We start from the raw sequence: 27,308 nt of genomic DNA, 5'->3' as shown, positions 1-27,308 counted from the left end.
TAATATTTGCAGGAACTTTATTTTGACCGATACGTGAATATGATTACAGCATTTGAGTGGAATGGAAAAAACAAATAGTAATTAATGGATACCTTCCAGACATGGTTCAACCCTGGATGATGTCAATGAAGCATGAAATGAAATCAGAAATACTTGAAGCATTTTCTTATCAATGATTGTCATGACCCCGATGAATGATACGTACAACAGGTAGTCCCTTCAAGCACCTTGTGCTCTTTGTAAAAAATATCTTCCACAAACGTACATTTAGTGAGATTTTAAGTACAACACACGTGCTTTTATCGAGTACATTTATAAGGAAAACACAACTCTGTATAATATATAATCGTGAAGTTCTGTCATATACTATATCTTAAAATCATCTAAAATAGTTCATGTCAGCAAAATCAATAACAACAATGTTCATGTTCAGAGGCAAGTCTTTAGGATTTAACACAGTTAACACATGTAACATCAAACAAGCAACAACATATTCCAAACTATCTCCAACTGATACATGTAAGAAATTAATTAGTCTTCATGTCAAAAAGGATAGTGTTGTTCCTTACAGTTCAACATATGTAAACAGTGATCCATTTGGTACAAGGTTGAAACACTGCTTTCTCCACTAGCTCAAGCTGTATAAGTTGAGTCTCAAATATGAAGTTCACCTAAACACCTCTGACACACTATTAATTTCCTTCCTTACATTGTCTAACAGAAGATATGGGCATAGGTCATCATGATGCATGAACACAGAGCTTCAAAAGTAAGAGAGCATAAAAACAGGATTCCCACAGGAATTTACCATACAACCGCACCAGGGTGTCAAAAATGCAAAAGACACTTAGAAGCACAAGCATCAAGTGAACAGTGTGCGGTTGAGCCATGAAAACAACATAGGGTCCGTAGATGTCCGTAGAAAATGCCTGTATTTTAATGTGCAAATGGTGGCTTGATGGAAGTAGAATTACACATCACATACAGGGAGATTTTGTCCTTGTTAGCACTATCCATATTCCTTATTACGAAGAGTCATCTGGTCAACTGAATACTTTAATTCCTGAAACAATGAAAAATGGCATAAATGAACTTGAGGATGTAAGTCTGACTGGCATAATAATCAGCGCATGTATCAAAAGAATTAACAATGAAAACATTTTAGCAAGATTAACTTCATTTCATGTCACCATGTCCAAAGGTAGTCTACAATGCATCTAAGCTTTAAATGTGGAGATGTGTTATATTACAAAAGTGATGATTACAACATAAATTTCCTAAACTGGTTTCCTGAGCAGGCGAAAATAGTCCCTGTGATAAGCTGCCATTACAGCATATTTATTCACAATATCTATTCATTTATAACATTACTGTCTGATAGTGCCTGGGATGGAAATTATTCCATAGGCACAAGAGATTGAAGTATTAACTGAAACCTACAAACCTTTTCATTCCCGGCAAAAGCCTTGTGGGCAAGAGAACCATCTTGGGTTGGAACCTCCCTGTTGCCTGCATCATCTGTTGCTGCATCATCTGCTGCTGCATCACGTCCTGCTGACCTTGACCTCGCTGCTGCTGACCTTGACCTCGCTGCTGCTGCTGACCTTGACCTCGCTGCTGCTGGTTCTGTTGGCGTTGCTGGTTCTGTTGGCGCTGCTGATTCTGCGGGCGTTGTTGACTCTGTAGGCGTTGCTGATTCTGTGAGCGTTGTTGATTCTGTAGACGTTGATTCTGTAGGCGTTGATTCTGTGGGCGCTGTTGATTCTGTAGACGCTGCTGATTCTGTGGGCGTTGCTGGGTTTGAGGCCTCTGATTGTAGCTCTGTTGACGCTGTTTTTTCATGATACCAGTCCCTGCAGCAGTGTTTTGCATCATACCAGGCGTGTTGTTCCAGCTACTGCAAAGAGAGTGAGTGAGTGAGTGAGTATGGTTTAACGCCGCTTTTAGCAATATTCCAGCAATATCACAGCTGGGGACACCAAAAATGGGCTTCACACATTGTACCACAAGGTGAACAGTTAGTATTTTGTCAAGTCACTATGGGCAGCAATGCAGGCTTCAATGCGGCGGGGCATACTACTGATCAAAGAAGTTAGAAAGTCGTTGTCCATGCTGTCCCAATATCGGAACACCTCTTCTTTCATTTCAGCAATATTTGTCAGATTTTTCTTATTGACACTTTCCTTCATCAGTCCCAAACATTTTCTATTGGATTTAGGTCAGGGCTATAGCTTGGCTAATCTAATAATGTCATATTTTTGGTCCGAAACCAGGCCTGTGAATGCTTTATCGATGTTTTTGGTCGTTGTCCTGCTGGAAAATCCAAAACTTTCCATAGAACACGTGAGCAGATGGAAGTAAATGTCCCTCGAGAATATCTGTGTACCGCTCACTGTTCAAATACACACAGGGGCATTGCCCCTAACACAGATATGCCACCCCACACATTAAATTTCGGACTGTACTTTGGGCGCTGATACAAATGTTTTTCAGTTTGTTTGGTCCTGAATTTCAGTGTATTAGGAAACAGCCACACAGAACTTTCATCTGAGAAAATCACATTGTCTTAGTTAAAAGTTCTATGCTGTAAGCACCAGTTCAACCTTCGCTCCTTTTGTTTAGGTTTCATGATCGGTGATGAAATTCCTCGACTTTTCTGCCAACCCATTGCATGCAGCTCAGTTCTAATTGTCTCCTTACAGACAGCCACAGTTCCTCTATCAATCATATCCAGCCTTCAGTTTTCTAAACTCCTTCGTTTGTTTTTAGAAACAAGAATACCAAGCCGCCTCCTGTCACCAACAGTCAATTTTCTGCGCCTACCTGAGCCTCCCTGGTGCTCAATGCCATATCCATTTGCAATATTTTTCAAACACAATAAACAGTGGACAAAGGGATGCCTGTTCTACTTGAAATCACTTTAGCTGATCTGATGTCCTTGTTATAATACTCTAAAATCAACTTCCTCTTCTCTACATCATCCTTACTGAGGATCACAAAAATGTCGTCTGTTAGCAAGTAACCAAAGGGGGATAACTCTTCACAAACTAACGAAAAAGGATTAACGGCGTTGTCTCTCTTGAATGAAACCAAGCACTTGATAGCTGGTTAAGGTGGTTTATACTAGAAATCCAATTAAACATATTCCTAAAATTCTCAATAATTTCTGGTCATACTGTATTTATTGCCTAATATGTTTAACAGACTTAACCATGACTGACAATGCCTTTCAAGGCCTTATATCGTATTTTAAAGAATTGCCAAAGCATATTCAAATTCTAGGTGCTTATATCAACAAGTGAGTGAGTGAATGAGTTTAGTTTTACGCCGCTTTTAGCAATATTCCAGAAATATCACGGCGGGGGACACCAGAAATGGGCTTCACACATTGTACCCATGTGGGGAATCGAACCCGAGTCTTCGGCGTGGCGATGAAAGCCTTAACCACTAGGCTACCCCACCGCCCCATATCAACAAGTGAGGATTGCCATGTAATATGTGCAAACATCAAAACATGAATGTGATGATTTATTCATGTCTCTTTAAATATACTAACCTGTCTGTTACGTTCTGATCATACATGTCGCTCCCCTGTGACTGGTGACCATACTCATGAACCTTGAAGCCGTGTGGATCTGAAGCACCATTGTCAACTTGCTCATTCACCCCAGAGCCCCAGTTCCGATTCCTGAAAAATCCATTGATTTCCCTACATTAAACCTAGTTCAATTAGACAAGTGAGTGAGTATGGTTTTACGCCTCATTTAGCAATATTACAGCAATATCACAGCGGGGGACACCAGAAATGGGCTTCACACAATGTGCCCATGTGGGGATTCGAACCCGGGTCTTCGGCGTGACGAGCCAACGCTTTAACCACTAGGCTACCCCACCGCCCCTCAATTAGATGAAGTGAGTATATTACACTAATCATACTTCAACATGAGGTATGATGTGAAATGTTGCATATCATGCTGGACCATAAGATCGACCAAGTTATTGGAAGTTGTTCAATGCTTAACGCTTCACACTGAGCAATATTCCACGTATGTGGTTGAGGTCTTTAAATAATCGATTTTGAAACAGACAATCCATTGATCTACACATTTCAGATATGATCTCGTGTTCACTAAATCAGCGAGCCTGATCTGCCAATTCTGTTTGTTGCCTCTTATGACAAGAATGGGCTGCTAAAGACCCAAAATAACCCTGCACTATACAAGTATACATACAGATTACCTGAGCTATACAAACCGTATATTTATTGCAAAGATCTATCAAACTTGCAAATACAACCTCATATGTTATTACCTTGCCGAGGTGCTTACATTTAATTTTATGATCATCTATGAACAGGAATGGAAGCAATCACAGGTTTCATAATGAGAGTCCTTGTATGAAAACTGAAGCCAGCTAATTATTATGCAATCAATAAAAAGACATCACTACAGCGAACTATTTTGATTCTTCAGACTGGGAATGCCATGTGATTAACCGTGAGTCAGTGAGTTTGGCTAAATGCCACATTATGGTCATAGGACTGGTAACCTGGTACTTACTGCAATCTTTTGTCGTAACCACGCTGTTCAGATACTCCTGCCTCTTCTCTTGACCTACAACATAACTTTCTATGAAAAATAGTTTTCAAAAATATTAATAATAAAATAATAGTGCATATTTATAATGCACTCATTTCCACGCTTGCAGCATGCTCAAGGCGCAACAATTAACAAGAAGACAAAGTCATCAATATCCCCCGCAATGGCAAAATACTCTTCATGATTATGTCTACGAGTTATGATTATGTCAAATATTTAGGTGTGTATATAGAAAAGTGGAAGGAGAGTATTGAAAGGTTTTTAAAGTTCTGCTCCAGAAAGGAGCACTATCACCAATTTCAGTCTATGTCAAACTTGTTGCCATGGAAATGCCAAAAATATTTTATTCAGAATTCCAAAACTACCAAAAGGCACCAGTACACCACCAGACCAATCTATGTGTCAAGTTTGGTGAAGAAATAATGAACGGTTTTAGAGTTCAGCTCCAGAAAAGTGCACTACCACTAATTTCAGGCTAAGTCAAAACTTGTTGCGACGGAAAAGCCAAAAATATTTTATTAAGAATTCCAAAACTACCAAAAGGCACCAGTACACCACCAGATCTATCTATGCGCCAAGTTTGGTGAAGAAATAGTGAACGGTTTTAGAGTTCTGCTCCGGAAAAGACAAATGTGCACAGGCGGGCGGACGGACGGACGGAGTCCATTTTGATAACCCCGCGCAAAACGCGTTGAGGGGGATAAAAAGTACACAGGAAGGGATGATGACAAAAGTTATGAGATATAATATTTTTCAGATTCTTAAACAGTCGCTTGTCACAATGTGTTGATTTGGTTGATTGTGTACTGAATCCCAAAACTGCCAAAGGCTGGAATGTTCATAACAAAGAGTCTGTCAGTCCTTCCACCCCAGACCTGAATACTGACAGGCCTTCCTGACATAGCTGGTATATTCCAGCCTAGATGGAGTTAACAATGCTTTTAATAATATTCCAGTTATATGATATAGTCTTTTTACCACTATGGTGAACCCACCAAAACAAGTACTGTACTGACAAATCATGAAACATAACTGAGGTGAACAGGATTCAAACTCCAAGTCACAGGTTTCTAGCATGCTAAAGGAATGCAACTGTGCACAAATTGCAGTGCCTTAGACTGGGCGATCCATAGCCCAACATTCACTTACTGAATGAGATGTCAAGTTAGCAAGTCAGTATCTGTCTTTCATGTTAAATGAATCCACAAACACACACATGGTATATTACCACAGAGGTACACGAACAGTAACGATAACAATGGCCTAGCAATAACAATGGCCTAATAACATAAGTGTGGCTGGCAGAATGCTGGAGACAAGCTAACTTCACACCTTTTCCATGTTCATTTCAGGTCAATAAAATCTACAAATCCTGCCACAAAGGCAAAGCAAACACAGATTGATGAATCTGTTTTTCACTCTTCCTAAAGCTGGTATTAACAAGTACCAGGGCTCCAGATAAGGGCCGTATCGCGTATGTACTGATAAAAAATATGCACGATACGGTAGGAAATAATTTAGAAACAGTAGCAGATACGCACCACAGCAGTGGTGTATGGTCTTAGAATCATTTACAGACGTATTTATCTGAAAAAAGTATTGTTTTATTGTTTTTTACCTGTTTACACAAGAGTAGCAATGTTGTGGTGCACATATGAAACGAAACACAACCTCACATACTCCATTAAATTCAATTCAGTACTCGAAACGTTTTTCCAGTACTCCTATATTTAAAAAATAAGGAGTACGTACTCCTGATGTTGAAAATTATCTGGAGCCCTGAGTACATTTGCTACTGTCAGATTTCAACATTTTATAAATATCATTTCCATTTGGCTGGGAACGGGATCTACTGTAAGAATTGTGATCTATTACGAAAGAGCAGGAACTAGTTTCTCTTACCACGCCATGTCTTGAGGCTGATAACTGTCGTCTCTTATATCTGACATTCTCTCCTGCAACACAACCAGTTCCATGTGTATATATGGAATATCAAGTGAGTGAGTGAGCCGAGTTTTACGCCGCCCTCAGCAATATACCAGCTATATGGCGGTGGTCTGTCGAGTCTGGACCAGACAATCCAGTGATCAACAGCATGATCAACACCCGATCCCGTTAAGCATGGGTTACTGAAGATCAATTCTAACCCGGATCTTCATAGGTTGGAATATCAACATAACACATTTAAATGGTAAGTATCAAACTGACAGAGATGCAAGAACATCATTTCATCAATCTAGATTTCTTTTTTTATAAAGCAGCTTTGCCTATCCTTTCCTTCCCCCCCACACAAAAAAAAAATCCAATCTGGAGGGCTGCTCAACTGTCACACAATGCAGCTTGACTTTATGTCATATGCCCAGTTTGTAGACCTTGTTAATGGTATCTAATTTACTGATGTGCTTAATGAATACATCATATGATTTTGAAACAGAAATTATATTCATGCCCTTTTGGTGATCATTCTTGCACTACTTCTGACTCCTTAGATGACTTGGCCAATCATACCTATTTCACATTCAAGCAATTAACAATGACATGTTGTAATTCATGACCGTTAAAGTTCTCATAGCCACTTAAAGAACGTATAAGTTCTACACTGGTACATCTGGTGTTTACTGTATACAAAGCCTAGCATACAAAAAACCTCATAACTACCTGATCCATTCTTTGTCTCTTCTCACGGACAGGAACCTCACCCATCATACGACCAGAACGCTTCATCCCTGAATTAAACAAAAGTTTCAAAATATACAAATCAATGATTACAGTACTTCAAACAAAGTTCACCAGAACTGACTACCACTTACAGTCAGTTGCCTCTAACAACCACTGCAGAGACCAATTCTGACCCATAATTCCACAGTTTCTCAGTATTATCAATGCTTTCAATCAGCAATAGAGTACCAAGGTCAAATTCTACACTGGGTCCCAAGAGTGTTAAGAAACAGGGGTACCGTAAATCAAGTCTAAACGGCAATTTTTTCGTGCCTTGAGTGAGTGAATATGGTCTTACGCCGCTTTTAGCAATATTCCAGCAACATCACAGTGGGGCTTCACACATTGTACCCATGTGGGGAATCGAACTCAGGCCTTTGGTGTGACAAGCGAACGCTTTAACCACTAGGCTATGCCACCACCCTGATTTCAGTGTGAAGACAGAGCCTACTAGATTTCAGTGTGAAGAGAGCCTACTAGATTTCAGTATGAAGACAAGGGCTACATGATTTCAATCTGAATTTGACCGCCTCCGTGGTGTAGTGGTTAGAGCGTCCGCCCAGAGAGCGTAAGGTCGCAGGTTCAATCCCCGACCGCGTCATACCAAAAGACGTTAAAATATGGTACTTGTTGGTCCCTGCTTGGAGCTCGGAATTAATGGGTACAACAAGGACTGGTCGGCTTGGAGTCAGTATAATGTGTCTGAGTGGGGTATTCATGCTTCACTGCAGCATTGTATCTCAGTGGGCTAGCACTATAAAAACCAGCTTCAGTCTGGGCTAGTACAAGCAGCCGCACATACACATACACACGCATGCATGTTGTCATATGAGCGAAATATTCTCAAGCACGACATTAAACCCAATTTCACCTCACCTCACCTCAATCTGAATTTACATCTATCAGTAACTGTAGTAGTAGATATGTATCAGAAGCTGTCAAATAAATATGCTCACAGTAGAAGAAAACTAAGCTTTGTAAATTTAAACAGTAAATTGACAGTTTGATTACAGTCAATAGACTTCTTTTCGTCTAACAAATTTCAGGACTTAAATAAACTGCCTATTTTCTGGTCACACCATATACACCACACACAAAATATGCTGGCAAGTGCTGGAGTTCTACGCTGAATTCTAAAGCTGTAATATACCATCTCGCACATATATATTCCTGTTATAGTATGACTACAAAAAGTTAGCATGTTAAAACTTGAGACTAAAATAAGACCAGTACACGAGTGTCATGCATAAAATCATTACCTGCACCGTATGCCTCTTCATTTCCTCGTCCGTACGGTATATCCTGGGGATAATTCTCACTCCATGCTGTCTCTCCTCGTTGGTCAGATACGGGCCTCCTGGTGGTGATTGAGTCAGAATAAGTTACCAGCTCAAAAACACAGCATAATTTTATAGAAATACTTCAGGCAAGCAAGATCACCATTTGGTGAAAAGAAAGACAAGGTGATCAGAAAAATGGATGAAATACTTGTCCACAGACAAGAGGATGAGTGAGTTTAGTTAACATAGTTTCTTGGGTGCAGTAAATCTAGTGGTAAATTCAAAGCACTGATTACAATCTATTTTGAACAAGTTTCATTAAACAGGTACAATTTTGGCAAGTGTATCGATTTGTATTTATACTGAAAAAAGCTTGTGTGTCGTATCATTGCATGAAAATTCACAAAGCACCTGTGTATCGTTTGACCCGAGTGAGTATGGTGTTGTGCTACTTTTAGCAATATTCCAGCAATATCATGACAGGGGACACCAGTAATGGGCTTCACGCATTGCACCAATGAGGGGAATTGAATCCAGGTCTTTGATGTGATGAGCGAACAATTTTACCTCACCAACCATTTTCCCCTATTATTATGTAATATTTATATATTTATTTATATATTAATTGACATTTGCAAATGCATTTTGTGCAATTTGCAAAAAACGAAAGAACTACATGTTTTTTCTTTACTTTTGTGCATTAACAAACATAACCAGACAAATTTAATAAATGACGCTAACCAATTATTTTCGATGATTGATCGGTTGTAATGAACAAATCATCAATTATGAGATTTAAACCAATTCCCAACACTACCATCGATCACTGGATGTCAATCTCAACGGCACATCGCAGTATCAATCTCAACTCCCCAGGGCGCATACAACACCTATTGTCTACTGACAGATCCGAATGATTAAGTTTACCTATCATCAACAGCATAGACATCTCCAGGGTTCGCTTGTACATCATCATAGCCACGACCCCAGTCCTGTTCTGTTTCTTCCAGCCTCTGGTCCTGGAAAGACTGTCTCTGTCCTCGGTTGTATGTATCCTGCCCTCGGGCTGGTGATCGGGCTGGTACTCTGGGTGAAATGTTAGCAGGCTCGGGTACTCGTGAAGATCTCTGAGCCCAAGCTCCAGCAGCACGATTTGTTTCTATCCTCCCTGACTCATTTCTCATGCCTCCGCGACTTGACAACGGTTCATTCTGATTCATTTGTGGCCGATTAAAACCAGAGTCCATTCCACTTCTATACTGATTTTCCTGCCCATATTTATCACCTCTTACTGGTTCGTTCTGTTGGCCATATGAATCATCCAATTGAGCCCTATCATTCCTCCCCATTTCCATCCCTCCTCTCCTCATATCCATGTTATTTCTTCCCATGCCTTCCATGCTATTTCTCCCGCCGCCCTGCATATCACTTCTTCCCATATTGTCAAAGTTGTCTCTTCCCATACGTTCCAGACTGTTTCTCCTCATGCCGTCCATATTTCTTCCCATGTTGTCCATGTTTGCCCTATTCAATGAAGAACCACTTCTCACTCTCTCTCTCTCTCTTTCCTGCTGTGTCAATATGTTGGCGTTCATCTCTGGCATCATCTGAATATGTGATGGTACGTTCTGTGGGACATTCTGTGCTTCAGCCATTGGAATGGGCCCCAGCAGACCATCCCCTGATCCTTCCATCATTGACATCTTTGCCTGAGCTTGGTGGGCCTGGAATGATGCCAGAGCCATGTTGTTCTGCTGCACAACCTGAGCTATCTGCTGTTGCCTCACCATCTGAATCTGCTGTTGCTGTTGCATTGCTGCCTGTTGACAATGATATATTCAGATATATTATGGTTCAAATATATACATCTTTAGTTTAGTTTAGTTTTATGCGCTTTTAGAAATATTCCAGCAATATCACGACAGGGGACACCAGAAAAGGCCTTCACACATAGTAACCTATGAGGGGAATCGAACCCGGATCTTTGGCGTGACGAGCAAACACTTTAACCATTAGGCTAACCCGGCGCCCTACTAAACCCACAAAGCTTTCACAGTGTTACATCATTTGATAGAATTTGGTAAACAATAGTGTGAACAGTAATTCTGATCACCTTGCAGTTACGACACATATTGACAGCCTGAGCCCCGATCTACAAGCACTCATACCTTTGGTTCAGAAGATGATGTCATCTTTAAAAAAGGCAGACAAATATCAGCAGAAGAGTTTGTTGAATGTTGCATTTAAATAAATGTGAGAAGACAACAGCCTGTAATTAAATAACATTTTTGTACCTGCTGCTGCTGCTGTTCCTTCATCTTCTGCATGGCCCTTTCCTGAATACTACGTCGGATTACTTCATTGGGAGTCACCTGATTTGGTCCGCTTGGCATGGGTCTCCTTTGAATGGGCCTTTTCTGCATGGGCAGGTTTGGACGATTCTGGTTTGGACGAATCTGGTTTGGTCGAATCTGGTTTGGACGAATCTGGTTTGGACGACTCTGGTTTGAACGATTCTGATTTAGGAACTGGCGACTACGTTCACGAATCTTTTTAGCCTGTTCCTGTCTAAGACTGACTTTTGCTTCCATCTTCCTGCCAGATCTGTTGGCATTCCTAGTGTCATCTCTACTGTCAGTGTGGTCACGACTTAAGGCTGATCTGCTATTACTTCTGTGAGAACGATTGTCTGATCGAGATCTTTCTTTTCCCCCGAAGGGGAATCTTTCCGACTTGAAGCAGAGGAATTGGCAGGCCTAGACTTTGCATTACTTTTTTCTACAAGATATACAAAACTAACATTCTTATAAAGGTTTAAAACCTAAAACAAACTAATTTAACTGAAGCAATATATGATATTGTAAAACACTAATATATGCTGAAAACTATTTTTGTCAAAATCTGTTGATATTTCTCAAACATATATATAACTCAAGGTAAATGATCATCCAGAAAAAAACAATCCAATGACAAGGAAGTGTGTGGGTAGACTGAAAAGCAGTAGTACAAACACAATCCAAACCCTTTCATTAAGTTTCATTTTCCGAAGATGTAACACAACATACTTTTTTTTTTTTACATACCTTTTTGTTCTTCCTCATCTGTCCCTTCTCTATGAATTACAAGATCATGTTTGCCAAGCTTCATGCCTGAATAACATTTCTTCACAGCCCTCGACACTGCTGGGCTTGAACACTCCAATGTGGCAACTCTGCAAACAGCAATGTTGCAGGCACATGTTCAGTCACATCAATGTTACTTATATTAACCCATAAGTACCAACATCGACAAAGGTAAAATGATATCCACAAAATGAGGAGCATTTTGAATTATGCAAACCGAACATTTGTATAACATTCCTACATTCATAACTGATCATGAAAGGGGGCAGGGAAGGTGTTTGGTATTCATGGTTCTGGGAGATTGTATTTTTAATCTAGGGAACCTGTATATCTTTAACTCTGAAGACTGAAATCATGAGTGACCTATTGGCATTTATCAGGGGTGGAAATATCTTTAAAATTGCTAGTGCACTCCGGTACAGTGGCACATGTAAAATCACTTGCCCTGATAATTTTTCCACTATACCGGCAGTTTTCTTGTTGATTTTTTAAATAAACAACATTATTAATATTGGAAAGTCAACTGGACACCGGTACAGTGTGATATACAAATTTGCTTGCCCGACAGAAAAAAAAACACTGGACTCGGACGTCGGGCAATGGGATATTTCCACCCCTGATTTATGCTTACTTCTTTTATTTTTCATAGTAGTGATTGAGTATGGTTTCACACCGGTTTCAGCAATATCATGACAGGAGGACGCCAGAAATGGGCTTCACACTGTACCCTGCTAAACCAGGTCTTCTACAGAAGAGCAAACACTAGGCTACCTAAATGCCTCATCTTTCATAGGAAGCATAGTAAGATTATTACACTGTACAATCAAACTCTTCACTTACCTCAGCACTGAAGACAAATATCTCATGGAATGAAGTGCTATTTTCTACCCAGTGTATTTACGTATATCTTGCGTTTTACTGGGTATCTGTCACCACAGCTGACAGTTTTCTTATGTGTTTTGTAAAGGATGTGTAAAATGTGTTGTATCTGCATGAATCATGGAAACATTTCTCAGTTAACAGCTGGTGCGATATCAACACTACCCAACATCACTGGAGACCAGTTACATTGTACAAGTATTAGTAAGCAATTTCTAGTAATCGATGCAAATATGTATTCTTTTATCTTCTCATTCCAAATGAATCTGTGACATCTCAACAAATGACACAACAGTGAAAATGCATCCGAAATTTGTATGTCAAGATCAGCAGCACGTGATAGTAATCAGATTTCAAGAAACTGCATCTGCTTCTCACATCTGGATCTCGTTCAGTGTTATGGCACATTCCTCATGTCAAAGACTGGCTTTGTTTCCTAACATCCAAATACCCATCTCATGCTTAGGAGAAAAGTCTTTGGACATCTGAAGGTGACGAGATGCAATCCTCTTCAGTCATGACTTAGACATACAGCATATACATAGATCAGCCATTCAATGAGGAGCATGCATGATTGGTATAAAGTGGACATCTGTCTCATCAAGGCTACTCAATCTCATCCATGCCTCATTTATCGTGAGACATCAGGGATGGCATGATGATATTTCACGACATCTTCTATATTGGTCCAGTCATGATCTCAAGCTGCACGAAAATCTTTCCAATATGCCCTCAACATGACTCTAAAGAAGCCGTATATTTTCTTAATGGATCCATGGGTATTTCCTTATGTTGTTGCATATTATATGGAAATTAGTCTACTTGATCGCACACAGCACATACACACTATGTCCATTGTGAAACAAGCGGATGAATTATCAATCAGAAGGGTTCAAGCTCTCGGGAATCCTGTAGATTAACCAGTTGGACTTCTATGGCTGCGTCATAGCATGGAATGGGTTTCATATTTCACAGATTGTCTTTTTCTAAGCTCAGTGATTGGGTTTTACGTTGGACTTTTCAGTTCAGCTATTACCAGCAACATCTGATCAGAGCATGAGACACATGTAGTATGGTACATGCATCAGGGTTAGAAATTAACTTGTGTTTCCACTATTCCACAAAGATGATCTGCTAAAGAGCTGTATGGAAAAAGTGGTTCTCCACAAGGAAATGTCACTTGTTCTTCCTGAAGTTTACTGGTCATGGACAGTAGACTTGTTAATTTTGAACCCTGAACATGTGAACCCATGACTAACGTCATCCTCTGTCAGCCACTTGTCACATTGACATCAGATCTTCTTCAGCCAGTCTATGCTAGTATTCCTGGTCAAGGTCCTGAGTTGCCACTTGTATCAACCCATCATATGCTTGACTGGCATCAAAGTGACACAGTCCACAGTTTCTCATCACAATTATTGTCACATGAGCTTCCAATGTTATAGTCTAGAGTAACCCATACCACAAAACTGACTGAGTGATATGTGCAAAGATGGGTTCATCGTGAACCAATTTAGATGTGTTCATTGTGACGCATCAACAGCAACACAGTCCACAGTTTCTCATCACAATCATGGCTGCTTGAGTTTCCACAGTTTAAGTCCATAGCACAAATTGACGGAGTGAATCTTGGAGTGATATGTGCCAAGATGGGTTCATTGTGAACTAATTTTTTAGGTGTGTTCAATGTGAACCGAATTAGGTTGTGTTCATTGTGAACCGAATTAGGTGTGTGCAGTATTTATTCTTGCACATCTCGTCAGTATCTGGTAAAACATCACACAACAGTTCATGTCCATCTGATTGAGGCTTCCTACTGCACAGACATTTCCGTCTACACAGGAAGGAGATATAGCTACACTTGGTAGGCACATTAAAGACCTGTGTTGTTCAATCACATACAGCAAGCATGATTAACACTCCCAGCATCTCAAATCACAGATATCAAGAGGAATCTTAGTGAGTGAGCATGGTTTTAGGCTGCTGTTAGCAATATTCCAGCAATATCACGGCAGGGGACACCAGAAATGGGCTTCACACATTGTACCCATGTGGGGAATCGAACCAAGGTCTTCAGTGTGACGAGCGAACGCTTTAAACATTAGGCTACCCCATCGCCCAAAAGAGTGTCTTAAGACTGAACAGAAATATACATTGAAACAATGCAGTAGTAACCTGTCTGTAACGATATATGCATTCTGCATGAAGTTACAACAGATTCAATGGGTATTGTTCTGTTCATATCTAATTTCTTCAGGTACTTTAACGCTTTCATACAGAGTATATTTTTGTCATCCATCCAATCTAGAAACTGGAATGACATGGAATATCTGCCTTTTACAGATAGCAGTCTTTGGTACCTTATTGTGTGTTTAATGTTTTTTTCGCATAATGATCTTTCCCCAAAGAGTCACCAGAGTTGAACAAGTAAACACAGAACAAACACTATTGGACTATCTCCTCTTCTTGACAGATCTTGACACAATTAATCCACTGGTATAGTGCAGCTTGCCGGTTATCTGCAACACTATATTCTTCTTGACAGATCTTGATATATTTTATGCACTATTATAATGCAGCTTGCCGGTTATCTGCAACACTATATTGTCGACAGATTTTGACATATTTAGTCCACTGCTCTTGGGTAGGTTGCCGGTTATCTGCAACACTATATTCTTGACAGATCTTGACATTTTTTATCCACTGGTAAAGTGCAGCTTTCCGGTAATCTGCAACACTATATTCTTCTTGACAGATCTTGACATATTTTATGCACTAGCATAGTGCAGCTTGCCGGTTATCTGCAACACTATATTGTCGACAGATTTTGACATATTTAGTCCACTGCTCTTCAGCAGGTTGCCGGTTATCTGCAACACTATAATCTTGACAGATCTTGACATTTTTTATCCACTGGTAAAGTGCAGCTTGCCGGTTATCTGCAACACTATATTCTTCTTGACAGATCTTGACATATTTTATGCACTAGCATAGTGCAGCTTGCCGGTTATATGCAACACTATATTGTTGACAGATTTTGACATATTTAGTCCACTGCTCTTAGGCAGGTTGCTGGTTGTCTGCAACACTATATTCTTGACAGATCTTGACATATTTTATCCACTGCTCTTGGGCAGGTTGCTGGTTGTCTGCAACACTACATTCAGCTACTTCTGATGCATCAAGTCCCAGTAATAACAGCTCCTACTACTCACAACTTGCATAGCCAGATGCAAGCAGTGATTATGAACACTTTCAGTAGAAGCCCTATCAAACCCGTTGAACTAATGTGAGTGTAGTTTGTGTGCAAATGAGAAATGAATTGAGTAAAAGCATGAGATGATTTTGATGGACCAAATGATGAAATGTAGGTTTTCTATAACACTGGAATGTACATGTATGCTGGGGACTCCAGTGTACGAGGAGGGACAGGCTGGTGGGGACATCTTCCTTCCTCACAGACTCCCCTACTGCTACTTACCCAGTTGTCTCTCCAGCCTTCAATGCCTGGAACTTTACACTAAGTGTGTAGGGCACCATGACTTCAATCATCTCTCTTGATGTTCCCACAGGGACGTTACGGAGGAGTAATCGTCTATTTATAGGTTTCCCTGAAACAAAACAACCCTAGACATGACACAGCAGCTCTTCTCCAACACAGGTCACAGACCATCTGAGAGCTGTCTGGCTGATGTGGAACAGGAACAGGAATCTGTTGTTGCATTCCATGGGAGTCACTCCCAATGTTTTGTTGGAAGCAAGCAAGTTTTAACTTGAAGTGGCACCTCTGCACACATACAGTGCCACTTCATCACTAAGCCAAACTTACAGCTGAACTGCACTCCTCAAAGCAGCCCATATTCATCCTTTGCCAAGCTCATCATCATAGATCAGATCAGGGGAGTAACTATGTTTGCAATTATGAGTTGGTAACACAGGAATTAACCTGAAAGAAATCATGTCTTGGACAGTTTAGTTCAAAGTTAGGATATGGTAATTTAGCCTAGCATGTTGTAAGAATGTGAAACTTCTTACTGTGATCCAACAGACACTTCCCACAGCAAAGCAGCCTCATGTTGTCTTGACAACAGAGCACTGTCCAACCAAATACTGCCACTGAACTACATATCACTTTGACCAAAGTACAAAAGACCAAACTAATCACTTTTCCCAACAACACTAGACATGACAGACATTTTCAGGTACAGCTCATCCAAAACTAGTGCAAGGTGCCTAGGGTTTTTTCCAACACTTATCGATCTTGATGACACAGCTCACCACGTATGACTGCTTCATTGCAATATGGATAATCTTGTCCTTGGCCACTGCTTCAGGATCATTGTGATTTATTAGTCAGCAATCCAGATTTGTGAACCCGGTGTTTTCCCTGGCATCACTGGTCAAGGACATCAACATGTCAGTAGTTACCAATGTCCAGCACACAAGTGTGCAATCTACTCACAGATTTATGTATTTCTTGTAATAAGTAAATAGCTGTTGCTAAGTTCGTTTAGTCTTTGATACCGAAAAACATTATAAATCTCAATGCAAACCACAAATCCACTCATGATGAAGAGCATGCTGTAAATGCATTTCAATGTCCAGACTGGTGATATCTTCTTTTGATGTGTCAGCTCAGGACCACCAGCAATGTCCGTACTCGATATACTTGCTGTAGTCATTGTCTAGTGAGGACCAACCACCGATGTTCTGACTGGTGTGGTCTGTGGTGAGATGATCTATTGATGGGTCAAGATAATGGCCACCACTGACCCCTGGATGGTGAGATCTTCAATTGCGGTTGTCTGATGAGGATCAGCTACTGATGTCTTGACTGGTGAAATCTTCTGTCAATGCCCCAGCAGAGGATATACTGGTGAGATGGTGACCCATGAGATCTTCTGTTGATGTTAATAAACTGATCCTAGACTGGTGAGATGATCTGTTGCTGGTGTCTGTTAAGGACCAGCCACTGAAGTATAGACTCGTGAGATCTGTTGCTGCTGTCAGTTGAGGACCAGCCACTGATGTCCTGACCTGTGAGATCTGCTGCTGCTGTCTGTTGAGGACAAGCCACTGAAGTATAGACTCGTGAGATCTGTTGCTGCTGTCTGTTGAGGACCAGCCACTGATGTCCTGACCTGTGAGATCTGCTGCTGCTGTCTGTTGAGGACCAGCCACTGAAGTATAGACTCGTGAGATCTGTTGCTGTTGTCAGTTGAGAACCAGCCACTGATGTCCTGACCTGTGAGATCTGCTGCTGCTGTCTGTTGAGAACAAGCCACTGATGTCCTGACCTGTGAGATCTGTTGCTGCTGTCTGTTGAGGACCAACCACTGAAGTATAGACTCGTGAGATCTGTTGCTGTTGTCAGTTGAGAACAAGCCACTGATGTCCTGACCTGTGAGATCTGTTGCTGTTATCTGTTGAGGACCAACCACTGAAGTACCGACACGTGAGAACTGTTGTCGTTGCCAGATCTGTTGATCTGCTGTCTGTTGAGGACCAACCAAAGAGATCTGTTGCTGCTGTCTGTTGAGGACCAACAAGTACTGACTCGTGAGATCTGTTGCCGTTATCTGTTGAGAACCAACACCTGAAGTACCGACTCGTAAGATCTGTTGTTGTTGTCTGTTGAGAATCAACCACAGGAGTACCGACTCGTGAGATCTGTTGCTGGTATCTGTTGAGAACCAACCACTGAAGTACCAACTCGTGAAATCTTCTGTTCAGTATTTACAGCTGACATCCAGACTGAGTAGTCAGGTGAAAATATTCTCTTAATGGGTTCGATGGTATGGTTCTCTGGCTAATGTTGCATTATGTGAGATTCTACTTTTCCTGAGGACATGTAGGGTGAGAACCTACTGCAGATAGTTATCTTGCTGGTGACATGAATCTCTTCATGTCTATCAGGTGACAATCTGCCCATGTACACACTGTGAGAATCTTCTGTTGCCAGAATAGTGAGAATCTTCAACTGATTCCAAGAGCTATCAAACCCATAGACTCCACTGTGTCATTCTACAAGTCTTCACTGGTCTGATATCCACTAGGAAGCAAACTACCCAAATGTCTGCCACAAAACGGTCCCATGACTTGTGAACATGCACACAGGTTTCTTGCATTACCAATGTGACAATCAGCTTGTTCTGTGCGTGACCATACAGTGTAAACACTGAAAATGTTCAAAACTGACATGTGCTAAACAGTTTGAAATCTCCTCATCAGGTATTGTTGTTTCCATGATTGTCACCTCTGCTTTGTCTTCTATATATATTAAGTGGACCACACATGTGACCTTTGATAAATGGCAACACCAACAAGTCATCAAAATCTGTCGTATTTTTGTGAATTTTCTTTCAAAGCCTCTTTACATGCAACCAAACCCAGATGTTTCAGGAACCAAACAAGCAACAAGATTATCCCAGTTGTCCATGATTCCATGTCAACGCAGAAACCACATTATTATGAAGAGATAGTTTCCTTTCGAACCAAATGACAATGCTGAGAAGACAGTAACATGTAAGGCAGTGAATGGCAGACAGTCAACAGTGACAGCACCAATGAAAGTGGGGTCTCACTAATTTTTACCACTGTTTTTCTCCCTTTACACAAAATGGTGACTACAGGGTAACAAAACAGGATAAAGATGATATGATGTTTAAGGCAATTGAGGATTATCTTTGGAGACCAAGAGTTAGCGTAAGAATCTCTGAAAACAAAATATGCCCAAAGGAGATATATAGAGAAAACCACACAAAACCAATGAAACAGTCTAGCCTATGTGTGAATATCCAAGAAAGACAGCGTCTTGTTGCCAGTCATTCATCAAGACCACAATCCCTCCACCGTTCTTTTCCATTCTAGACTGTCAAGTGTTACTTACCGTAAGTCGCTTCCTTCCCCCGAATGGGCACAGCCAGGTTGGTGGCAGACTTGGTATAAATGGACAATTCACCTAGAAGGGAGAGAGTCATAGGTTTTCAGGAACAACCTAGAAGGGAGAGAGTCATAGGTTTTCAGGAACAACCATTTGTAAAAGTCAAGTTAAGGGTGAGGCTGTCTGGGATTTGGTATAAATGGACAATTCACCTAGAAGGGAGAGAGTCATAGGTTTTCAGGAACAACCATTTAAAAAAGTCAAGTTAAGGGTGAAATGGACAATTCAACCTAGAAAGAAGAGAGTCATAGCAGGGATAAATCTCACCCCTCATAAAAAGCAAGTTAAGGGTGAGGGTCCCTAGTCCAGCCTCTGACGTAATAAATTCTGACAGGACTCATATTTTTTTACATACCCCTCGTCCTCTTGGATCCAAGCTTTTGATGAAACACTAATGTTTATTTTTGTGGAGAGGCAATATCAAAGTATACATGGCTAAATCTTCGTAGATTAACTTCCATTCTCAAATAATTGACGTGAGCTAATAAGTACACATTATTTTTAAAAACGATCGCAGCTTTCATTCGTCATGATATTAAGTTCATTTCCGCGTTTCCAAAAATAGACATCTAGGTCACACCAAGGGAGGTAAGCGATATGCAAATGAGATCCCAAGATTCATAGGTGTTCAGGGACAACCATTTAAACAAGTCAAGTTAAGGGTGAGGCTGTCTGGGATTCTTCAAATAAGTATTGTTTTGTTCACAAAATGGACTTGATATTTTGTTTTCAACTGCAATCATCAATTCTTTAGCTTAATCCAAAAGGTCTTGAAATCTCATGGGAAGACGAACCAGCGGTTGATGTAAAGAACAACATTCCAATCAAAGGTGTAACATGATGCCCAAATGACAAGTTATAGAGTTCAACAAAAAGATTTAACATAGCTCGCTTTTAACAAGCAGTATCCAAAACAGCTGCCCTCTAGCATTGCTAGTAATGTTTCTGCTAGCGAAGAAACAACATTGATTCCTACCTGTCCAGGAGTCAAGTAGACAAAATTGACAGTTATTGTAGGGTCAGTGTAGATTATTAAATGTTACTGTCTCGTAAACAAAGTCTTGTTAGCATTGCTTAAAACAGCTTTTCAGTTTATTAACGTTATATGTGCGCATTCATCTCCAAAGGGAACCATACTAGTAGTTTTATAATAGACATGATATTGCGGAGACCCAAATACACAATGTTTTTTAATGACTGAATATTTAGCAGTACAGTTTTAAGTGGCTTTTTAAAGCAATATTCCAGCAAATTCACAACAGAGCACACCAGAAATGGGTTTCACCCATTTTACCTTTGTAGGGAATTGAACCAAAATCTTTGGCCTGACAAGTGAATGCTTTAACCACAAGGCAAACCCAACTACCCCTATTCTACTTAAGGTCATTAAAGAATGTATGAGTGAGTATGGCTTTAAACAGCTTCTAGCAATAATACTTCAATGTCATGGCAGGGAACACCAATTGGGCTTCAAGCATTTAACCCTTGAAGGGACCTTCAAAATGAGAGACAATGCCTTTACCACTGGCCTGCATCATTAGGCTGTTTGACCTCAGAAACATGTTTTATAAATGTCCTATTCAAACAAAACAATTCCTCACCAACTTCTGGAATTGTGTTGGTTTTACTCTTCTTCCTCTTCAGATGCACATTAACAACCTCCGACTTGAAGGGTATGCACGCAAGCTTGTTGACAATCAGCTGCGCATCCTTGTACTGGTTGAAGAGGAACATCATTTGTCTGAAACATTATCAACTTATACTACAAATGGTGCTTCAATGGAACCCTTGAAGTTAATGAACAGGGCTCGAAAATTCCACTCGTCCGTTTGTATTGACCAGTAAAATTTGTTTCGGGCAAGTGAAAAACATAATTTACATTTTCTGACCCAAACGTAACATTTTTCTTTTTCCTTGAAGTTCAGCTATCTTAAATGGTGAACGAATTCAATTTTGTCAAAGATTTTGTACAGAAGACAAAGTAAGTAATGTTTATTGTAGTTTTATTCCAAGCAAACATTTTTAAATAAAATAATTTAAATTTATATTCATTGTGATGCATGATCTATAGGGAAAGTACAATTTTAGAAGGACGAGTGGAAAGTTCATATTACTCACCCTACAGGGCAAGTGCAGATTTTTTAATTTTTCGAGCCCAGATGAATCTGGTTTAACACTTCCTGGAACGGTATTGTCACTTTTATTGCAGCTTTGAGTGTGATGTGGAAGGAGAGTCCAAAGTGATGACAGTCTTAGACATTTAACACATTGGTGAAACCCATGACAATGGCTGCGGTGGTAACAAACCCAGACATATAATCAAGATGAACTGGGATTCAAACCCAGGATCAAAAGTCAATGGGATATACTTTCATACAATGAATTTTGGCACCTGGGATGACAGTGCCACCTGTGCTCCCTTTAGTGAGTGAGTGAGTATGGTTAGACTCGTGAGATCTGTTGCTGTTGTCAGTTGAGGATCAACAACTGATGACCTGACCAGTGAGATCTGTTGCTGCTGTCTGTGTGGTTTTGAGCGGATGCCACTTTTGGCAATATTCCGGCAATATCACAGCAGGGGACACCAGAAATGGGCTTCACACATTGTACCCATATGGGGAATCAAATTCGAGTCTTTGGCATGAGCGGATGCTTTAACCACTAGGCTACCCCACCGCCCCCTGTGCTTGCTTAAAGTATACTGCATGACAAAAGAATGTTTGGGTACTTTTAATCATCCCAACCCCACGGAGATTTCTTTTCACATTCTCTTTAGTACAATTACACTTTAACCAGAAACTAGTATGGTCCAGACAATCCAGTGATTGACATCATGAGCATGGATCTACGCACCTCTGATATGATGACATGAATCAACCAAGTCAGTGAGCCTAACTCCCTGATCCTATTACTCGCCTCCTATGACAAGCCAGGGCTGTCTAACCCATATCTTCATGTGTACATTACCCAATGTAACAAACCTGACATATTTAACTGCATTATCACTGGATAGTTCTCATGTTTTCAGCAACCTTGAAAACATGAAACAATGCCTTTTTCAAATAATTCAGTTTCCAAGATGAATTATCTAAATATCTTACAGAACATCCATAAGAAGTTCACCTTTATTAACGAACCACCTATCCATGACAGGAGAGAGCCATAACACAAAACCAATGAAGATGCCTACCCTTCACGTTTGTTTCCCTTTCCAATGTAGAAAAATGCAGAGCCCTGGGAAATGTTCATGGCTTTCTTTATGCCCAGATCAGCCAGGTCTACATGGTCAACAGGTGACACCTTCACATACCACTTGGCTGTGCCTGAAATAAACAATTGGAAACCGTCAAACATTAAGCATGAAGACAAGGGACATTTATCTTGGTTTCAGTGCTGTAAGATCCTGTTAGTCGCCTCTTAGTAGTCTTACGACAAGCATGGGTTACTGAAGATCAATTCTAACCCGGATCTTCACAGGTAGTAACCCAGAGTGAGTGAGTGAGTTGGGTTTACACCAAATCGAACCTGTTTTTTCACTGTGACAAGGAACACTTTACCCACAAGGGTAACCCACATATAACCAATGAACTTTCAAAACAAGACATCCCTATTCAAAATGGAAAGATACATCACAATGAAATGCAATTAGAAGAGACAAGATCATTACTAAAATGATGACACATGAAAAGCATTTTCAACAAAGAAAATTAAATTTCATGATGCTACATTTGCTGATGTTTAACCAATACAAGATAGAGGTAACACATGTCAACAAAAGTGACAGAAATTAATCACTTACGGTCCCATGACCTTTCCTTTGAATCCAGATCAGAAATTTCAAGATCTCCCAGTGCCATCTTCATCTCTAGAAACACAAGGATAATACATGAGTAAGCTTGACAACAAATTTACATTGAACAATCTGTCAGAGAAGGATTAGATACAATAAAACTGGAAATTATTATATTCAAATGAGAAATGATTCCTGTCATTTGCTGCAGATTTGTGATATCATATCAGCCTCTATGCAGGTCAAGATAAGCCCCTAAATTAGCCTCTTGTTATTATAGTATTGGCACAATAAATCCATGGCTTGTCAGTGTTTTTCCACAATTCTTAAGGTTACCAAAATTTGTCCACGTAAAGCCAGTGAAGCATATTCAAAATTCAGCAAACTCTGAAAATACAAAAGCTAAACCTACTGGATGAAAGATCACTTGTTCTTTCAGTCATCATCTGGAGCACATTTGGAGAGAACACATCAGCAAGCAGTTCCTTTGCCTTTTCCCTCTGAATTTCAGCTTCTGCTCTCTTGTTTGCCTTCACATCCTCTGTCTTAGCATCGCCTTCCTTTACCTTTATCGGTGACTCAGTTACTTTCTTTGAAGGTGTTGTTGGTTTTGGTTGTGTTTTGGTGGTCTTTTTAGCCTCGTTCCCTCCAGATTTGGGTTCATCACCCTTCTGTGGTGGAGCTTCTGATCTGGCGGGAGATTGTTTTTTTTTGACTTAACTGCAGCTTTTGCATCCTTGTTTGCTTCCATGTCTTCATCTCCCATATCCCCTTCAATGGATTCTAGGTCGTCATCAGTAGCCTTCTCTTTAACCACTTTCTCCACCACTGCAGGTTTCTTACCCACTGCTGATGTTTTGACAGCCGCTGGTTTCTTTTCAACAGCAGGCTTTTTTTCAGGAGTCTTCACAACAGGTTTAGCTGAAGCTTTTGGCGCTGCAGCAGGTTTATCATCAGCCTTGCCTTTTGGTTTATTCTCGGCCACTTTGGCGGCACCTGTTTTACTGCTTGGGCTCTTTTGGTCAGTTTTGGGTCCAGTTTTGACATCTGCGGGTTTGGGAGCAGGTTTCTTAGCAGGTATGACAGTTTTTTCTTCCACAATCACTATATCACTGTCATCCTCGTCTCCAACTTCTTCCACCACGGTCATGTTTGTCATGTCACCATCTTCATCTGCATCGTCTAGCACAGTCCAATCACTTGGAAAGGCCGCGCCATCACCAAAGTCACTGCCACAATCACCTTCCAGGTTGTCATCTGACAGAGCTACATCATTCTTAGCATCCATTTTGTCTGAAATTAACAAGCAATATGGCAGATATGTTTTATTCAACAAGATCAAGCAGTTTTTAAAGAGTGTTTCTGGTTATCTTATTCTTATTGATACATTGGAAAGATTTTGTCTTGAATATGGTCTTGATGTTAATTTGGATAAAAAGAAAATAGTCTTTAAAAGAGGTGGACCTCTATCACAAAAGGAAAGGTGGTTCTATAATGGAAAGAGGCTAGATTGTGTAAATTAATGTAAGTATCTTGGTATTACATTCACTAGAAGTTTGTCTTCGTCTTGCCATTCTAAGAACGCTTCAATTCAAGATGAAAAGGTTCTGTTTGCCATCTTGCGTTCCTTAAAACATATTAAAGGGGTATCTTTCGATTTATTCTTCAGAATTTTCAATAGGAAAACAGCTATTCTTCTTTATGGTGCAGAGGTATGGGGTTTTCACCAAAATGATTATGCTGAGTCTGTCCATACACAGGCAATCAAAAGGTTCCTTGGTGTCATATCATCAACATCTAATAACGTAGCTCAAGGCGAATGTGGTCGTTTCCCTACATATATTCTGGTGTATAACAGGGTAATAAAGTTTGGGTTAAAATTATTGTCTATGCCTAGCTATCGCAACAATTAAAAACCTGTTACAATATGTTGGTACAAGCTTCTAATGCCGGAAAAGATAACAGGGCAACTAAATGTAAGCACTTGTTGTCCAGTTTAGGTTTTGAGTATATCTGGGAACAACAAGTCGTCATCAGTCCAGTTTCCTTTTGTCTCTGTTATTCCCCCCTTTAAATTTATAAATGAGCAACATTGGCGAGGTTCACTTCAAAATGGTAGTAAACCTTTCATATATTCTTGTTTTAAAACTTCCCTTTCAAAGAAGTCAGATATTGAGTGTATCAGTTTAGATATGCATTAGCTCAGTTCAGGTGTTCTTTTCATCAGCTCAATATTGAAACTGGATGGTATTCCAATACCAATACAAATGCTAGGTTATCAAGTATGTGTAAGATTGGCTATGAGGAGGATGAGTTTCATTTTCTTCTTGTCTGTCAATCATATAGGGATCTAAGGCAACAACATATACCTTGAAAATATTATACACCATTTCCAACCAGGTCTAAGTTCAATATCTTAACATGCTTAATGTCAACTTCTTCTAATTCATTGGTTTCACATTACTTTTCAATTCGCAGTGCGCATGCACAGAGCGTGTAAAAACTATCCACTGGCATGCTTGGTTTTGTCCGTATTTTATCGATAGTGTAAACACTCCAAAACAAAAATCAAAACAAATATATAGTTTTATGTCGAATACAACTGATCCCAGTTGATTTATGAAACAGAGGCCAGGATTGGTTAAATAAATAGCTTAAGTTATGTTAACAAGCTCTTGTATAAAGACATCTCACCACCACCGTCCTTCCTGCAGATCCCCTTCTCACAACTAAACAACACATTTCTGATGGAGTTGCAACCAAAATAGGACAGTAATTATTGAAAAGCAGAGGCAAATGGAAGTATGTACTCAGCTATGAACTGTTGTCACAACGTAAATAATTTTCATAACTTTTATTTAGTGTGCATTTACACTATCGATAAACATACGACCAAACCGGAAGCATGCCAGTGGATATTTTTCACACGCTCTGCGCATGCGCACAGTGAGTTGAAAAGTTATGTGAAACCAACGAATGGTGAATTATTAAGAAACATATCTATGTACATCTATAAACTGATAAAGCTAATGCTGCTCTACTAAGTATTGATAGTTAAAACAACATAAATATTAAATATATCAAATCATCTTTATAGATTCATTGTTCACACGTCTTGAAAATTGATTATTGAATTGTAGTCATGGACCGATAGCCTACACTGTTTTGTAACACCTATTCCATTTAAACAATATTTATTCATTATTAAATGAACGGATTGGTAAACAGGCTATAAGCCTATAAAAATACCTCTCCGAAATACAATGCGATGGAAAACATTTTATATACATTCATCATTACAGACAAGAGAACACACCATTTGAGGAGTAAAAGACTTAATGAAAAAGACAGTAGTATAATTAATCAATTAGGTAAAAAATCGTTTTGTTACGGTAAAATAGTCATGTACAGATTTTACAATATTTTCATTGATTTTCATTAACACCTATTCAAGATCAAAGCTGGTGGTTTCGCCGACATCTTGTTTTCCTAAGAACGCTTCATGGCTCTTGATTATTACTTTTTATCTAGAATCTATATACAGTTTCAACACTATCAACTGATAAATGCGTATTTGAAGCTACAAGGAACTGCCAAATCATTGTCGGATATTGGTACCTATATTAAACACATTTCTTGTGATTTGAAGACAATCAGAGACTTCGGCGCGAAGTGTTGCTCAAATCAATGCATGGCATTTGGCTTCATACCTTTACCGATAAAAAGGACGAACGGATCTGGAAAACGCAATACGCCAATCGCAGCGAAATTACTCACCAATTGTGCGCGAATAGCTTTCACTCAATGTTTACAGTTCGTCTTGCCGAAGGAATGATTTCACCTTAAATGAAATGCGCAAATTTCGCAAAATGGCCGCGACTGTAAATTGTAGCCTCGCAGAAATGTTGGCAAAGTTAAAAGTAGGATTTGTGCGCGGAACAGGGAAATGTATTAACACGAATCAACGTCATGGCAACA

At 39.9% G+C, this 27,308-nt stretch overlaps 2 protein-coding genes and 1 long non-coding RNA gene across 3 annotated transcripts; all 3 read right to left on the bottom strand.

Moving 5' to 3' along the window:
- LOC124284140 (putative uncharacterized protein DDB_G0271606) lies at window positions 1-11,330 on the bottom strand. Its single transcript, XM_046720198.1, has 9 exons — window positions 10,891-11,330; window positions 9,524-10,416; window positions 8,576-8,673; window positions 7,257-7,324; window positions 6,501-6,553; window positions 4,560-4,613; window positions 3,557-3,688; window positions 1,445-1,894; window positions 1-1,063 (listed from the first exon to the last, which is right to left on the bottom strand). Exons 1-9 carry the CDS (start codon window positions 11,185-11,187, stop codon window positions 1,057-1,059), a joined length of 2,052 nt encoding a protein of 683 aa, XP_046576154.1. The 5' UTR covers window positions 11,188-11,330; the 3' UTR covers window positions 1-1,056.
- Window positions 11,236-27,226, bottom strand: LOC124284141. Its single transcript, XM_046720199.1, has 9 exons — window positions 27,108-27,226; window positions 23,743-24,623; window positions 23,340-23,405; window positions 22,731-22,863; window positions 21,142-21,281; window positions 19,487-19,558; window positions 16,079-16,208; window positions 11,680-11,807; window positions 11,236-11,374 (listed from the first exon to the last, which is right to left on the bottom strand). Exons 2-9 carry the CDS (start codon window positions 23,774-23,776, stop codon window positions 11,247-11,249), a joined length of 831 nt encoding a protein of 276 aa, XP_046576155.1. The 5' UTR covers window positions 23,777-24,623; window positions 27,108-27,226; the 3' UTR covers window positions 11,236-11,246.
- Window positions 17,607-18,639, bottom strand: LOC124284142. The gene is made up of 2 exons (XR_006900476.1): window positions 18,194-18,639; window positions 17,607-18,037 (listed from the first exon to the last, which is right to left on the bottom strand). It is a non-coding gene; the product is annotated as an uncharacterized LOC124284142 (long non-coding RNA).
- Window positions 27,227-27,308: the final 82 nt, after the last annotated feature.

This window comes from Haliotis rubra, unplaced genomic scaffold (assembly GCF_003918875.1).
Source record: "Haliotis rubra isolate DU_JTF1 unplaced genomic scaffold, ASM391887v1 Scf33, whole genome shotgun sequence".
Classification (NCBI taxonomy): Eukaryota; Metazoa; Mollusca; class Gastropoda; order Lepetellida; family Haliotidae; genus Haliotis; species Haliotis rubra.
The sequence above is the reverse complement of the archived record's forward strand: the minus strand, read 5'-3'. Positions and strand labels throughout refer to the sequence as shown.

What these genes read in the sequence shown, in the direction of transcription:
- LOC124284140 (XM_046720198.1), bottom strand. Translation starts at nt 11,187, where the DNA reads ATGGAAGCAAAAGTCAGTCTTAGACAGGAACAGGCTAAAAAGATTCGT. An exon ending in TGAAGAGGCATACGGTGCAG is followed by an intron (nt 7,325 to 8,575) that starts GTAATGATTTTA and finishes TGTTTAATTCAG; the next exon opens with GGATGAAGCGTTCTGGTCGT. An exon ending in GGTTACGACAAAAGATTGCA is followed by an intron (nt 3,689 to 4,559) that starts GTAAGTACCAGG and finishes TGGATTTTTCAG; the next exon opens with GAATCGGAACTGGGGCTCTG.
- LOC124284141 (XM_046720199.1), bottom strand. Translation starts at nt 23,776, where the DNA reads ATGATGACTGAAAGAACAAGTGATCTTTCATCCA. An exon ending in CAACACAATTCCAGAAGTTG is followed by an intron (nt 19,559 to 21,141) that starts GTGAGGAATTGT and finishes TCTCCCTTCTAG; the next exon opens with GTGAATTGTCCATTTATACC. An exon ending in AAGGCTGGAGAGACAACTGG is followed by an intron (nt 11,808 to 16,078) that starts GTAAGTAGCAGT and finishes TGCTGTTTGCAG; the next exon opens with AGTTGCCACATTGGAGTGTT.